Consider the following 16773-nt stretch of genomic DNA (forward strand, 5'->3'; position numbering starts at 1 on the left):
TGGTACAGCTATTACATTCCATGTCACACTTGTGGTATTGCTGGAGATTCTGTGTCCACTTATGAATGAGGGTTGCTCCAGTGAACACTCAAGGTGAAGCTACATGCAAAATGAATAGTGCTGAAAGTGATAAAGTATTACACTGCTAATTTCCAATCAATCAGCACCACAAGAAAAAATTTGCAACACTTTTTTTTTTGGTTTCACTGACTTCTGGCTTCCTTCAAATTGTATTCTGGTGTTGCATGAAGAGAGATGCTGTAACAAAAAAATACAGACGATCAATTCTATTCACGCGGTGGTATGTGTGTGTTGGCAATATCGAGTCTACTGTTTGCGTCTCCTGTACACAGCTTCAACTGTTAGACGACCCATCGGTGTCTTCAAAATGGCTTTCACCATGAGTTTATGGTATCAAGAGGCTTCTGAAGGTGTCTGGGTGGGTAGAACCTTCTGGAGATTGTATGGAGATGGTTGGAGATTTTTATGTGGGTCTTGGTAAGTGGAAGGCCATGTTTGAGAGATGGTTGTCATTTTTGCTTGCACAGACCCTTATCATGCTAGCGCATTAATAAATTTGTTTCCTGCTAGATAGTAAAGTCACGTATGATCAACAGACAGGCCACGGTCTGAGTGGTGGAGTGACAAGACTATAATAAAAAATAGGGCAAACCCAGTTTGTTTTGAGCAGTGAAACTCGCGTGCAGTACTAGGGCTGTGAATATGAATACATTTGCCCCTCTACATGAACGTAAGAAAGTTTCACTTTACACTAACCTGATCTTTTCACAGAGGCAGCAAACGCAAAAGAGTCCATAACCTCATCCCTCAGCCTCTTCTTTGTGTCTTCCTCAGTTTCTTGCAATCTTCATGCGTTTCTGTTGTGATAGTGTAAGCTGTGTCACTGAGAATGAACTGTCACCATTGGTCTACTTGGCTAAACATGGGGAGGGAAGAGCATGTTTATGAGCGTATTGCAGCAGAGGGTAGGTATATGACCCTGTAGCCCCCAGTATGCCAGCAGCAATGGACACTGTTGAGAGAAGTGCTGGAAATAAAACAAATACCAGCCATGTATAATACTGAAAGGTGGCTGTGGGCCCCTTCACGAGTGCTATTGTTGCTAGTCTACTGTTACGACACACTGTGTACTCCTTGTTTCTGCAGAGGCTGACATGTTGTGATAAAGAACCTTCCGTGTGTTAGCAGCGCAAACCCCCAAGATGTAGCTTCAGGTGCGTGACGACTCCATCCCTCATATCACTGCACAGTTACAAGCAATGCAAAGACCCAAACGTTGTGTCTCAGTGTGAAGTCTTTTGGATGCAGTGTTCAGTGTTCGAAAATACCCTGCGCAGTAGTTTTTGTAACTTGGCACTCGTAACACACCTCTCCCACTTGGGCAAGAGCACAAGTTTATTTTTACTTGTGTTGTCGCACATTTTCACAGCTTTGGGTGAGCCCTTGTGACATTGTGGTGTCGACACTTGTATTTGATGTACAAACCACATTGTTGTACAACTAATAAAACATTTTGCACCTGCAGTCAATTATCTCTTTCTTTTCAAGACAATGCATCACATGAGCAAACCCCTCATATGGTGATAATTCTCATCAGACTTTAAGAAAGTTGAATTAACTGCACCAAGACATACAAAACGATGCTTGAAATCTATTGCTCACCAGAAAATCTGCCGTCTCTGTGAGCAAACTGTGACAACTATGACACTATATTTTGACTATAAACAAATCCTTGACCTCTGGGATGTCGCCTAGTACCAGTATGTCTTAAACGGAACTCTGTCTTCTTTGATGCCATGTTCTTCCATGATTTCCTGTTCAAATGTCATCAGCTTAGGAACAAAAGTTATTTTTTCAAGCTCCTTCGCCTTGGTGTCTTTCGGTTGCTCTGTAAGCAAGAAAAATTGCAATCTCGAAATTCCAGTCACAAAATGTTTAAGCATTACAGAGACCCCATGACCTAACAATGCTTCAGCAGCATTGCATGGTCAGCAATTTTTCTACTGAGAGTAATGGAGATTACATGTACAAAAAAATATATGTGGGAAACCCCCGTCAGAGAGACATCTTCAAAGGACATTTAGTCGAAAGCCTGCAAGATTCTCAATCGCTACTGAAAGAGTTGTGCCGCTGCAACATGGCAACTTCTATTGCTTTTAGAAATTCTATTACGTCACACCAAGATGCTAATAATTTTGCAGACATGCAAGCAATCAGCCTAAAAGGCTTAACCTGAATAAGTTACATTATGTGCATTTTTTAAACACTTTTGAAATTGTTTTTTTTTGGGGGGGGGGGGGGGGGGGGGGGAGGGGGGGAGGGGGGGAGGGGGGGGAGGGGGGGGGGGACGTTTGTAGCAATGAAATACTTTTCAGGAAGCTGGAGGTGGTTGTTTTTGTCTCGCTAAACAATGGCACTGCACTTGCTGCAGTGTTTTGAAGAAGCCAGACCTTTTTTTTTTTTCTGCAAGACACATTGTATAATCCAAATTTCTGTAGCTTTTCGGCCATATACTGACCTGATTTCATTCCACAGCATGTTGCTGCGAGTGCTCTGCATCCAAGAGTGCACAGTGCCACTACTTGGACAACTTCACATTCTCAACCCAGTTCCCCACTGCTATGACTCCATGGGCTACTTACTGACTCAACAGCCATTGAAACAGTCTATGTAAAACATCTGCAACCTAGGTATTTTTCTGGCCTCAGCAGTTGTACATTAATATTGGAGCATTGTTGGAAGAGCAGCCATCACACTTGTAGCCATTACATTTCTAGTGCTCACAAAGCTAGTATAAATTCCAAACTGATGCATGCCTTTGTTTCTAGAACTGCCTATGTTTGCTTTTTAGAGCCTGCAAAACTTGCATCAGGCATGCAGAATTTCACCACCATACGTGTTGGGGTTTAGTGTGACTGTGCTATTCACTCAGCCTCTTGTTTCATAAGGTGTGATCATCGTATGCACACATGGTCACACAGATGGTTGCACAGACCATTCAAGGACATTGTACACAGATCTACATAGTACTACAGTGTACAGAGAGCAATAGTGCTAAGTTAGCTTACCAGCATAGGCACTCTTGCTTTTGTAGTCATACGTCTCTTCAGCCATCAGTGGGATGGGTATGATTCGGCCAGACCGCACTGATACCCTGACCTGCTCACCATCTTCTGTATAACGCCATTGTACCTCTGTTGGCTTGCTGTAGTTGCAAAGACCAGAGGAACACATTTTTGACACAGTTTTAACAAAATAAATTTACACGCGGGACACTGCATGAAAGTTTTCCAAAACTCGGCGTTTACTTGCAGCTACCAAGGCAGATACAAAAAGCCAAGAAGATTTAATGCGCATTTACCTGTGAGGTGGGAAGTCACATGGCATGGTAGCTTGAGAAACTTTCACTATTCACAGTGGAGCACCGGTTAACCAAGAACAGCACATTAAGCAAATGCAGAAGGCTAACCATGACTGCACCTTATCCATTTCACTATCAGTCGCCTGCACATGCTATATACCATATTTACACATAAATAATGTGACAAAGAATATGCGAGGGGTAAGTTTGTGCCCAGAAGAGAAAAAAAAACATTATCACGATTATATTGTGAGCTCACGATTATAATTCCGAAATAACTTTAAAAGCAACCATAATTGACGATGCAAAAATTAAGGGTGTGCTTTTGAAGACGAATCGCATACATTTATTATTCGATTAGTATTTAAAAAACTGATATTCAGAATTTCCGAATATTCGAAAGTTACCGGAATACACTGAACATTTTCAAACTCGTCGCAATTTTCCCGCACTGCACGCTTCACTGCAATGCTTGACCGCGTGGGCTGTGCAGTGAAGCATCCTCAAAACGCGATGGGGTCGTTTTGTTAAGAGATCTTCCCTTTTGTAAATGGGGCCTCCCCTACAGTGCGTGCAAATCGCAGCACTTGACAAAACTGGGAAAAAACGTCGCTCTTTTTTCAGTTTCATCTCAAATGCAGACATCTATCGTATAGGTAGGTGTTCATCTGATAAAATTGCTGTGATGCAAACAGTTTTCAGCAGTCTTTTCTGGCCCATTAGATAATTTAAGCTTTCGGTTAATTCGGACATATCTTCTGGTCCCTTGAAGACCGAATTAAAGAGAATTTACTGAATTCAGCAGTGACAGCACCACCCGGTTTCATGCAGGTCCATCCTTTACAAAAAAAGGACAACATAAGAAATTCTATATAAAGTCTATATTGGATTTTTCAGTAGGATATACAATTCTGTTCAATTCTAGTTCAATTCTAGTTCAATTTTATTTACAAATATACCATGTGAATTCCGAAATAAATAAGACAAACAGTGTTTGCTATTTTTTACTTTCCCATTGTCAGATGTTTTATATGCGATTCAGTATTCGAAGGCATATTTTCCCCCTTATTCGTATTAGAAAATTTGCATATTTGCACACCCCTAGCGAAAATAAAAAAATTAGAGGGTCTCTTAGATGTCTCTTAAAAGGAGAATGGCGAAAGCCTACCCTTCCTCTCCTATAGTTTGCCTCCCATCGTTAGCATCTTGTCTGCATTCGCTGCAGTGCTACATATAATTGGCTTACAGGAAAGGAAAGACGCAGTATCTATCACACTTTCTGCGGCAAGTGTGAGTTTGGACGGTACACCATCGCCCCTGTCGCGTGGTATTCCTTGGCGCGCGTTCAATGGGGCATTGCAGATGGCAGGTACGCATCCCGCCTCGGCCAATCAGAACGCCGCAAAAGCGGGACACACTTTGTCCACAACAGCATGAGCCATTAAAGACTTTCGCCTTAAAAGACTGAGTAAAAATTCGAAAGAAACAAGTACCTGCGAGTGGTTTATTCATTGTCACTACTGAATTCCTCATTGTTGCCTGCGAACACACTCCCTCCCCCCTTTGCTTTTCTTCTCCCAATTAGATGCGCTTTGTTAAGCATTGCAGCTTTTCTTCTTTGCGCAGAGCTCCTCTCACTACACAGCATGTTTTGGCCATTGGCCCAGATACAGTTGCATGCTCTGATGACGTTGGGTGGGAGAGTTGGAGCCCTCCATGGCTACACCTTTTCATTCTTTTCTCCTTTCACTTCCACCTTTCAGTCTTTCCCCACAGCCAACCTTTTTTTTCCTTGCCTCATTTTACGGCCCTGAGATTGCCAAAAAGTTGGCTTCTCTTCACAAAAGCAAGCAGCGAAAAAAAAAAAAAGGCATCATATTAGGACTTTGTTGTGAACATTGCCCGAAGTGCTTTTTCAAAAATGCGAATTCTAGAAAAAAAAAAAAAAAAGAACTTGAATATGGTACATTCTAAACACTTTCAAGGCACACCAAATGACACTAACAGCTGCATTTAGGAAAATCTAAACGTAACAGCAAACATTAAAACAGGGCTATTTGGACTGTTGGCTTCAGTTCACATTTGAAAACACACACACACGGGGAAAAAAAAAAAAGCAATGGGAAAAGATGCACGTTTGCATTGCTTTCTGCTTTGGCTCTGATCTGTGGCCTCATACACTACTGTGCTCAAGTTGTGTGCCCCCCTTCTCAGGTCATTGTCACTTTTTCATATTTTTCCTCCCATCATGGCCTAGCAATACTACACAGCATAGAGGTGATACTACTAGTATTAGAGTGAAAGCGACGGCAGCACTCGCATGTAAACCCTCTCCACTCCTTTGCTAATCTTGTTCGCAGCCATGATGATACTTCTCTCATGCTATAGCTGCTAGCTGATATCAAGGCACCCTAAAGCTGCATACAGCCAGCGCCCTCTAGTTCTAGGTACAGCAAATGAAACGATACGAAACTATCACAAGTACGCTTTTATCAGCCTTTATATCACTTAAATTTTATAACTGTTAATCCGTTACTACTTTCGAACTATAACTCTACAAGATTTGCAGCGAATAACAATTTACTACTCCCGAAAGTTCGTACTAATTATGGAAAAATGACATCTTTTGCAGCCATTTCATTTTGGAACTCATAGTCTTTAACACTGAAAACTTACATGTCCTTGCCCACATTTAAGAATAACTTGAAGGAATATTTGTTGAATTGCTGATGTTTTATATTTTTTATTTCTGATACCTGTGTTAGTGCCTTTGTTTTTGTGTAAAACTACTGATTCGCCTAATTCCTGTGTTAGTGCCTTTGTTTTTGTGTAAAAATACCGATTTGCCATGTTTTGTATGTTATAACCTTTCGCTAACTTTGCTGTTATTATTTATTTTGTTGTAGTGCTCTATCGAGGGTCCCGGTGCAGTCTTATGACTATGGGACCCTCGTCTGTATTTTTATACATTTTGTAAATATGTTCAATCTAATAAACTTTCACTTTCACTGTCTGAAAACAAAATGTGAAAACATTTTTTTATTAGCTTTAATGCTTCAGAGATATACATTCTAGAGTTTTTTGTGCCAGTAAAGCAAAAGCAGAGGTAAAAGTATTTAATAGTATACTATCATAGCACTATGCAAATGTAGCACAACCTCTTCGCCGCGCTTTGTCCCCCTGCTACACAGTCTACCTCGTTTCACAGTTTCTGGGAAGGCTGAGCTCATTTAAATGCTCACACAGACTACCCTTCTGAACAGTTTCTGGAAAGGTTGAGCCTATTCAAAGCCCAGCTGAACATAACCAACAAAGATCATGTTTGAGAGAGAATTCCTAAGTATAACCTGCTTAGATGCTACTACAAGACAGCAAAGCAAGAGTAGAGGACACGATGCAGTAAGGTGATTGGCTGAACATCTACTGTCGCCTTGCAAGCACCTCTGACATAAACCAACAAGCATCATTCTCACAAGTACTTACTTGTCTGTCGGGTCAACTAGAGCAACTTGTGTAGTGACAAGCAGAGGCATCTCAGTTTTCATGACTTGAACAGTACCATCAGTCTTTACTTTACGATGTTCCTGAAGGAAAGGAATATGAGTAGTAAGATCAACCTCCAGCTGTGCCTAAGTACCAACTACTAAGCAGCATAGCATCAAAAGGACTGAATAAGTTATGAAGAAAAATTTACAAAGTAGCCAGAACTGTTTGTTTTGTTATTTAGCTCTCACTGAAATCCGCCACCACTTGTCTTCATGATCGAACAACCAATTGGACACACTTAAGATAATGTTGCAAATGCAGGAGCACATAGTCAACAATGCAGCAGCACTGTTGCTGAAAAAGTCCACAAGAAACTATAGACTGTTTTTCATGTTAGCACCATGTACAAACATTTCGCAAATTTAACAATTTTTACAAGAATGTTTTTCTTTATTTATTTTTTGATAACACCTGGAAATACCAACATACATCCCTCGTCAACTTTTGCTTATACACTTCCCACACTTCCCAGTGCTGGTGTTTGGGTAATGAAGTCTTCAACCTCAGCTGAAAATGCTTAAGTACCACTGACCCTCTAAAGAAGCACCTCATACAGAAGGCAATAAAAAATGTTACTTTAACAGTCTGTCCTTAGTCATAAGAAAACAAAAAGTGCATGAGTTACAAGATGCGGGATATGCAGTGAGCACATTATTTCACTATCTCTGCTAAAATCGGCGCATCACTTTACATTAGCAACTAGCACACACACACAAAAAAAAAGCTATTCTTGTAACATTATAGAGAACTTCAGCACGAAGCCTTTTTTTGTGCAAAAAAAAAAAAAAATTTAATTTTGATTGCACAGTACTTGAAAGCCTTTGGAAAAAAAAAAAAAAAAGGTTGTATAACTGAAATCGTGCAGTCTATGCAAGTCACATAAGAAGGTGCAATTTTTCTCTCACTCAGTTCAGTTGCAACTACCTCTTTGTGGTCTAGCGAAAAAAATTAAAACTTTATTTAACGTCTTTGACTCAGTGTTCATTCCGTCATGCATAAAAAATTAAAGCACACATAATCTCAGAGCAGATGACTGCAGTGACCTGAACGGTTACTGCAAATAAGCCAAAGCAAATAAGTATATATGTTAGAAAGTGTGCCTAATCATGTGTGCACTTTATATTAAGCTGAATGCGGATACACCTAAACATCTAGTTTTTGCGTCGCATTAACCATGTTCACACCTACTCATAGAAGACAAATATAAATATGCATATTACAAATATAAAGATGCATATAAATATGCATCTATCATACGCAACAAGATGGTTAAAATGCATATGCTTTTCTGATCTTTCAAAATCCAACACTTACGCAGTTCAGACCTTCCACACAAACCCAGTTGCGCTCTTTAACAATGTAATTAACAATTCCTTGCTTTCCTTTGTCCTTCCCAACAAGGATTTCGACCTGCGAAAAAAACAATGAAAAAGCATTTCAGTTTATGAACCTTTTCCAAGTAAATCAACCACCTTCAACCGGCAAGGTCATTTTTTTTTCTGCTGCCCAGTATTACCAACTAAATGCTCTAGTGAGGCACAGCATAAAATCAGCATGAGGTAAAAAAAAAGTTCTATGGTGCTCACGTCTGAGGGCTTGACAGAAAATTGCGAGCAGGCATTGTTGCGGTCTGCTATGGTTCTTACAGAATCGCACAGCGACATTTTGAATGTCCAGAATTTCCTTCTTTTGTCAGATACTCAGCGCAGAAAGACAAAGTTTGTCCTCGTCTTTCTGTACTAATAGTCTGATCAATCACGTGCAACCTGTAAGAATATTTTTTTTTTCTGTCCTTCAGATGATTCGGATCATTTTTCTGGCCGTCTACTCCCATTCACCGTTTCAACTTTAAAAGCTGATGCATCATTTTTTCAATGTCAGTCTGACATCGATTTCACCATTGACTATGCGTAGCAATTACACTGGATCCCATTCATACATTATGTGAAAGATTACCCAATATAGATATAAAGTCTTTAACCAAGCCATGTGAACATGTCTGTGTAGTCTAGGAGCAGCGTATCTGACCTGGTATCCGAGGCTCAGAGGTGGGTTCGTTTGTCAGCTCTAACACACACACACTCCCTACACAAAGTACCTGCTTGAGTTGGTAGCTCCTGCCATGCACACGGTCTCGATATGTCACACAACCCGCTGGCCTGTCAGTGTCTGGCCATGTCACCCACCGACCACCACCTGTCAGAGGCTTGCCCGTGATTTCGTATACATATACACACCCCAGTATCTGCCTGCGTAGCCTACGGTAGCACTGCGTTGCTAGGACTTCAGCTCGCGCGTATTTTGTCACATTATGTTCTCCGCGGCACGTCTCCCCTAATGGTCACGTATTAATAAAACCCGGCCTTTGTAGCACTGCTCCTGCCGCTCGCAAATCTGGAAGCGGGCATTACAACAATGAATTAAACAAGTTCCAAAACTTTTCGTTACAAACTTGACTGCAAGAGCCACATTAATTGAGGAAATTCGATAGTTGATGTGTAGCACTGGATAAAACACTTTACTGCACAGTAAAGCAAGTAGAAGAAACTGGAAAGGAAACGCATATATACAGCACGTACAACGGCCGTGCACAAAGCAGGAATGTGGAAGTATGATCCACGATGTCAAACCAACTGGCCTACAACCATGCAGTATTAAAATCCAAGATGTACCCTGTCGCCTCTGAAGACGGTCCACACGATCGGCTCGACATATACATGGCGGCTGGGAACTCCAGGCATGTTCTCGTTCCAGAATTCCATCTGCCATGGGCGTGCCAAGCCGTAGTAGTACTTCTTGCGCTGGATCACAGCCGGGCGGTATTGCGGGCCCTTGGGAGTGCGCCATTCGACCTGCGCCAGAACTCGCTTCACATAAGATTCTGGAAAGTTTGCATAGTCCTTCGGCAGTTTCGATGCCTTCAACAAAAACGACGTGAGCCGCATTTGTTCTAATCAGTAGTAAATCTCATTCAAAAACTCTTCTTACAAAAACCTACGATGAATATCACTTTCTGCTTTGAAACCATGCATGCTCCAAACTTGACCCAACTCTCGGCTGAAGTTGGCTAGACTTGGCTCAAGTTGGCCGTGTGCATACCAGTGTCCCAGTGTTACCAGTGTCGTTGAACCCATAGAGCTAACACAAACAAAAAATTATCTGCTAAATATTTTATTATTCTGCACAAATGGAAACCAGTTTTATGTTAAGAATCTTATTAATGCAAATAAGTTACTAAGCATAGAGTGTGGGGTAAGTTTGAGAATAATATTGTTTGGTTTAAATGCCAAGCAAAAAGTAGCGAAAAGCGGCAGAGGACGGGAGCAACGGGAGTCTCGTTTTGACTCGTGCTCTTGCAGGCTGCAAGTTCTCGTGCGAAAGATGCCTGCAGTATTTAGGAATGTTTCAGTAAGTGGTTTGTGATCGGACCTCTGTATCCACGCGTTGCGATGGGGTAAACGTTGCTCCAAGAGAAATTTAGCTTAGAGCCGTAGAAAACACGCATTTCCATTGGCGCTGTTTCATGCCGGCTGACCTTATGGTGACTTTGTGACTTTCTTCAGCACCTTTAGGTCTCAAATAAGCTTGTACAAAGCAGATTATATTCTCAGTAACACCCACGTTTATGCAGCATTACTTAAGCATGCTGGGCCGTTTAATTGAAACGTTCATACTCGCTGCTCTTTACGTTTCCGCGGAGTATTTTCTTTCTAGGACTGTAACATGTAAGTCATTTGAGTTACGACCGCGCCCCGAGTGTGTCAATCTTCGCCACATGAGTGCTAACCTAAGCGGTAGTGACCTTGCGAAAAGTGGTCATAATACTTTGCGGTATTTATGATTGGTTTTGCTGACCTTATTCGAAAGACTGCTGCTGCTCGTGCACCGGTCTCGTGATGGAGCCTCAGTTCACATGAATGTTTCGGTTTAAGTTCATTTGGCATCCTGCGTCAGAAAAGGATGCAACTCGCAGGTGAATACGAGAAGTAGGTCGTTTACAGACGACATTCCTCTGTACCTGTGGTCGCAGAAATTACATGGAATGATGGAGCTTCTCGCCATTTGTATCAATAGCGCCTTTCTGCACTTAATCAGTGCAGATGGTTGACTGTACGCATCTTCCTTATCGGTGGAAGGGCATAGCTGAGAATGTATAGGAAAAGGCGTCGCGGTGTGTTGCACTGTTTCCAATTTTCAGAGGGCCTTGCTTCAACGGACCTTAGGAGCAGCAACCTCGAAGCGTCATGCATCCTCTGATATTCGCACCGTGACACTGATTCCGGGTGATGGAATTGGTCCCGAGATCTCCAAGGCTGTGCAGGACATATTCAAAGCTGCTGGCGTAAGTATGCAGGTTATAAGTTGGCCATCAGCAGACGCATCATCTGTGATGAAATTAAGTGCGGGCCAGTTTGTTATGTATGCATGCAAGTTGTTCAGAGGAGTCACACTACAAACCGTAAAAGATATTCTCATGACATCAGCTCAGAGAAAGCCAGAAAAAAAAAGTTTTTTTCGGCAAAAAAGTGAAAGAAACAGAAATTTTTTTAGTGTGATTTCAAGGTTTTATAAGTGCTTGCTTTCAGCTTAAATTCATTTTTTTTCTTGAAAACCATGACATTATGCGTTGACGAAAAGCTGGACAGGAATTGCTGTCGCATGTTCTCATGCTTTTATAGGGTTTAACATCCCAAATTGTCTTTGGCTATGAGGTAGTAGGACGCTCCCAATAATGTCCTTTACATATGGTTCTTTAACTTGCAATAAGATTCAACAGCACTCGGCTGCTTTGTGCCTTGCATTCTCCGAAATGCGGCCGCCAAGATTAAACCTAAGTCCTCTGATTTGATAGTTAAGTGTATGTCATCGCCTTAATATTAAGCCAGTGTCTTTCAGATGTTCATACTGGAAAGAGGTAAGTTGAGGGCAGTTCACATGAATGCACCAGGCTGAACAGAATAAGTGAAATTTATTGACTCGTGGCTTAAGTAAAATGAAATGACTGAATGTGCTGTTGTGCTATGCAGATGGCACAAAACCACAATAATATCTTACACACATAAACTGCTATACCTGTATGTAAGCTTTCCTACAGGTGTCTTTGGTGGTTGCGTAGCACCAGCAACATACTAGCAGCCTTTGTTACTACTGCAAGTAATATTTCCACGTATCAAATTCTTTGGATATGCAGCTCACGGCTAAATTTGCTTATGAACGATCTAATAAAGCTGAAGCCATTATTGATGTTGGTGCTTTTTAGCAAATAAATCCATGTTGTTCTAGGCATGTGCTTCATTTTTTCCAAAATTTCTTATTTTTCATGGAAAACAATTTCTTTTTCCAAGCTATTCATAATTTCCGGAAATTCTGCCTCTCTACATTAGCCACTAATGGCACTTGTGTTGCGGGATAGCTGCAGCAATGTCATTCGCTACCCCCCTACAACAGATGACAAAACTATGGCTCTGAGAATGCACAGAAGTTTCTGTTGCTGAGATGTGTTGTGACTTCAGTTTGACACAGTAATAACTGCCGTAATGATTGTTATTGAGAACAATCTAAATGATAAATGCATGAGTGAAGAGCCGAATTCTGGATGGAAGAGTACAGGAAGGGTGGCATAAAAGCCTAAAGCATAACTGTAATACTTGGCTACACATCGCTGGACGTGGCAAAGCAAAGCTAAACAAAGGACACCTTAGATAATGGGCAATAAATCTTGTTTCTGCATGTACATCTATGCTTAACTAAACTGAACTGCCAATTCGTTTTATTTTGGTTTCTGTTGTGAAGGGTATGCTTGCCAGACCACTATACTTGTAAGAGAAATTGAATGCCAGTACTTGATTTAAGGCAGCGAGTGACTCCATAATCAGGTCATCCTACTTACCTTCTCAGGTGCCAATCCAGTGGGAAACTGTTGACGTCACACCAGTCAAGGGACCTGATGGGAAGTTTGGCATCCCTCAAAAGGCCATCGACTCGGTCAACAAGAACAAGATTGGCCTCAAGGGTCCTCTGATGACTCCCATTGGCAAGGGTCATCGCTCCCTTAATCTTGCACTGAGGCAGTAAGTAGAACTGCTTTCTTCTTTTTTCTTTTTTTAGTTTGCACGGAGGTGTCAAGATCAAAACAATTGCCTTGAGTGCACAACAAGAACGTTCAAACACTATAAATAAGAAGTAGAAAGCTTGCCAATAACACTACAGGTAGAGTTGTTTTACCAGCAAATTTATTGAACATTTTTCAGAAATGTTGCATTCTGACTCCAACCAAGCTTTCCTTCCCCCCCCCCCCCCCCCCTTTCTTTTTTTTTACTCTTATATGGTTAATGTGTGGAAACTAGAAATGCCCCCTGAGGTTAAGTGAAATTTACTCATCCTGAGCAAGCTTTATACAAGTCTGTAGGCCTCCCCCCCTCACTCCTGCCCCCCTTACCATTCTCCTTTTTATTTTATTTTTTTTTTTTTTTTTTTTGTAAGCAAAGAAGAGTTTAAGAGAGAACTGCAGTAGGACTTCTCAACTACTGGCTTTATGAATTTGCCATAAATTCACCCCTGAACTCACGGAGTTTGTGCAATGTGTGCCCTCTGGTGGACAGGTTAGTAAAGCAATAGACACAGAAGCACCTGTTGTCAAATACCTTCCACAGTTCCATGGCAGCGAGCTTAAGCTTTACTGAACCATCTTAGTTCATTAAGCTAGTGTTTTGTAACTAGATTTACAAACAACATTTTGAAAGTCTACAACTACTTGATACAACTGCTTGATATTCACTTTCAATGGTACACATTACTGCGCATTACATAGTGCCTGAGACTCCCTTTATGACTCCCATTGGGAAAGTTCACTGCTGTCTTAACCGTGCACTGGGGCAGTAATAAACATGGTAGTAAGTGAACCACTTGTGTGTATATCAGTATATATCAGTAAAGAGATGCACAATCATTTGGAGGCACAGTATCTGCCCCACATGCAAAATTGTTGGGGTTTGGAACCCAGTGCTACACAACTTGCACAAATGCGAGTTTATGATATCTAACTAAAATCAAGAAGAAACGGGCACAGTTAGGGCATGCAATGTGAAGGCAGGATAATTGACAGGCACTAAGGGTAACAAATCAGATTCCAGGGGATGGCAACCGTAGCAGGGTAATTGGAAATGTATAAGGGAGACTTCTGCCATGGTCAGGTTTATGATGATGCTGATATCAGATATAAGGGTTACATTCAATTCAGCATCAGTCACTGTTGGGTCTTTTCATTTATTAATGTTCTGTGGCCAGGAATACTGGTTCACACAATGATGAAATGAGGCTGATGTCGTGAGAAGGTACTTCTTAGACCTCATTTTAAAATCTCCCATGGCTTCATCTTGTGATCCAGTGCCCACGGCCACACGGCATGAATGAACGTCATAACCCATTGGTGACTCATACTGCAGTGAATGTGTTGAGGCCTCAAGTCATCGTGTGACCTAGTACCCACAGCCACACGGCATGAATAAACGTCATAACCCATTCGTGACTCATGCTGCAGTGAATGTGTTGATGCCCCAAGTTTTTATGATACCATGCAAAATCACAGATGTTCTAATTTTTTTTATAACAGTTTCTTAATGTAATTGCTTTCTATAACATTGTTTGTGGACGTCAGTAGAAATGATAGAATGATAGAACCATGGCTAATTTCATCCTCTGAATTATCTCAAAGAGTGGAATCTGCTAGCAATGGAAGTTCTGCTGAAGTTCATTCACTCCAGGAAACTAGCACATCAGGCACTGCGATTCTGGCAACAATGTGCACATTTGGAAAGGGTCACTGCACTTTCACATGTTGGAAGTAATATAACTATATTTGAATCAGTGGTATGCCATTTTTTTTTTTTACCTTAAATTTTCAGCTTGAGAATGCACCTTGATTATGCTACAAAGCAAGCTACAAGTACTATACCACAGTTTATTATTATTATTATTAATATTATTATTATTATTATTATTATTATTATTATTATTATTATTATTATTATTATTATTATTATTATTATTATTATTATTATTATTATTATTAATAATAATAATTTTCACTGTTCATTGAAGTGCCTAAAGTGAGCTCAAAAGCTGTGAGGAAAGGGCAATTTTTTTACGACATTGGGCTCTTGGGGCAAAGCAACACTGCATTCACTGGCAAGAAAAAGTTGCTACAAATGGTGAAAGAGGGTAGTGCATGAATTAGAAGAAGAGAAAAAGGCAATGTATGAGTCGTGAGGAGTGGGAAAAGAGGCTGAATAGGCACAGAGCTATGCAGGGTACAAAACACGAAACAGCAAGACAAGAAACGGCAGCGTGATGGCCACTGCCATGCGAAATGCCACATGCATTAAGATGTGAGGTGTCCCATAGAACACAAACTGCAGATTCTTTCATCTCGGTTCACAGAGAATAAAATATTCCACTGTGGAATATTAGGGTCCTTGATTGTCCCAAGAGCTCGCATTAATGTAATCGGTCTCTTCAATGCTTTCTTTTGCAGTCTGTCTGCTTATAATGCTTTTCACTGAATGTTTCCTTTCTTTTTAACTTAAACAAATGCTTAAAGTAAGTATGAATTGGTGTCTGAAGAGAAAAGTTGGTCCAGATTAACGGAAGGGTCTAGCCTTGAGAACACTGCAGTTGATATTTTGGTTAATAGAGAGTGGCACTAGCATTCAATTAAAATAAATTTCGGAAAGCTCCCTCAGTCGTATTCTGGTGTAAATTATGTTCAGAATGGTCATTTTTTATTACTACTTGCTTGTAAAATTTCAGTTTCATTGGCACACAGCATTGCTGAGCTGCAACTACTGAACTGTACTTTGACTGCTAGTGACCCTTTGTCCATGCGAAAAAGAAAATAAAGAAAATGCTGCCTAAGGAACAGGGATGTGGGGGTAAGCATGCTTCTGAGGCTACTTGCAAGCTTCGTTTTTGTTGTTTTTTTTTTCTTTTGTAACATAGCTGAGTATAAATAAGACTTACTATTAATGGGCCTTTTTCATTATGTTGTGTTTTTATAGTCAAAATAGCGATCCTATCTGAAAACAAGCCTTTCGCACTCTTTGAGGCTGCACATCCATGCTGCAATTAATTGCCTTTGTGCAAGTTGTACAGAAACATCATGTGGTCTCTTGCAGGGCATTCAGCCTCTATGCTAATGTGAGGCCATGCCGTTCACTGGAGGGATTTGAAACTCCGTACAAGGATGTGGATGTCGTGACAATCCGTGAGAACACCGAGGGCGAGTACAGCGGCATCGAGCACGAGGCAAGTGGTCTTTTCACTTTAATACACTCTTACCTTGTCTGCAGGAAGGCATTAATTTAATTATAGCTCTCTTTTCTTTAACCTGGGACAAAGCACAATGTATTGTTGAATTGTGACGTCGTCATTAGATTTTTGTGTGTTCATTGTTTCGTTTCTGTTCTTGGGGGTGCAGTGCAGTAAAAGATAACACATAAAATGATACATTGGCTTTAAGAGCAATTAGTGATATTAGTTTACCTTAAAAATCCTTGGCTTGTTTTTTTCGTGCAGTAACTACTTCTTTATTATCCATTGTTGTGAATTTGTGACGTTCCGTTTTCACATCATATTCTCATTACTGATGCAAGGTTCAATGTCAACATGCTCTCAGCAGTTGGAGCTTTCTGGTCAGAATGTTTGACGTCACTGTGGGCAGTCTGTGTGAAGAACCAGGAATCTCAAATGTGCAACTTTCAGCCAGCTTCCAAAAATTTCTTGTCTCTCATTTCTGAAAAGGCTTCAAGGAAAATAGAAAATCATAGGTCGCATGAAAGTTTGTTTAC

General features: G+C 40.8%; 2 protein-coding genes across 2 annotated transcripts in view; one reads left to right on the top strand and one right to left on the bottom strand.

The window, feature by feature from the left end:
• Positions 1–1398: 1398 nt before the first annotated feature.
• On the bottom strand, positions 1399–10002 carry mRpL24 (mitochondrial ribosomal protein L24). Its single transcript, XM_084594393.1, has 5 exons — positions 9601–10002; positions 8243–8338; positions 6866–6966; positions 3090–3226; positions 1399–1909 (listed from the first exon to the last, which is right to left on the bottom strand). The coding sequence occupies exons 1-5, from the start codon at positions 9871–9873 to the stop codon at positions 1773–1775; spliced, it is 744 nt and encodes a 247-aa protein (XP_084450519.1). The 5' UTR covers positions 9874–10002; the 3' UTR covers positions 1399–1772.
• A 180-nt stretch (positions 10003–10182) lies between these two features.
• Positions 10183–16773, top strand: part of Idh3a (isocitrate dehydrogenase [NAD] subunit alpha, mitochondrial) — a 20515-nt gene continuing 13924 nt past the window's right edge. Inside the window, exons 1-4 of the mRNA XM_084594394.1 lie at positions 10183–10336; positions 11127–11270; positions 12827–12999; positions 16102–16231. Coding sequence (XP_084450520.1) covers positions 10310–10336; positions 11127–11270; positions 12827–12999; positions 16102–16231 — 474 coding nt within the window. The 5' untranslated portion in view covers positions 10183–10309. The remainder of the gene's footprint in view (positions 10337–11126; positions 11271–12826; positions 13000–16101; positions 16232–16773) is intronic.

Source organism: Amblyomma maculatum, chromosome 2 (genome assembly GCF_055883805.1).
Source record: "Amblyomma maculatum isolate TAMU_Amacu chromosome 2, ASM5588380v1, whole genome shotgun sequence".
Taxonomy (NCBI): domain Eukaryota; kingdom Metazoa; phylum Arthropoda; class Arachnida; order Ixodida; family Ixodidae; genus Amblyomma; species Amblyomma maculatum.

Excerpts from the sequence above, each read along its gene's own strand:
- mRpL24 (XM_084594393.1), bottom strand. The coding sequence starts at position 9,873 with ATGCGGCTCACGTCGTTTTTGTTGAAGGCATCGAAACTGCCGAAGGAC. Across the intron at positions 8,339-9,600 it reads CCGTCTTCAGAGGCGACAGG|GTCGAAATCCTTGTTGGGAA; the intron begins GTACATCTTGGA and ends TTTTTTTCGCAG. Across the intron at positions 3,227-6,865 it reads CTAGTTGACCCGACAGACAA|CAAGCCAACAGAGGTACAAT; the intron begins GTAAGTACTTGT and ends TTGCAACTACAG.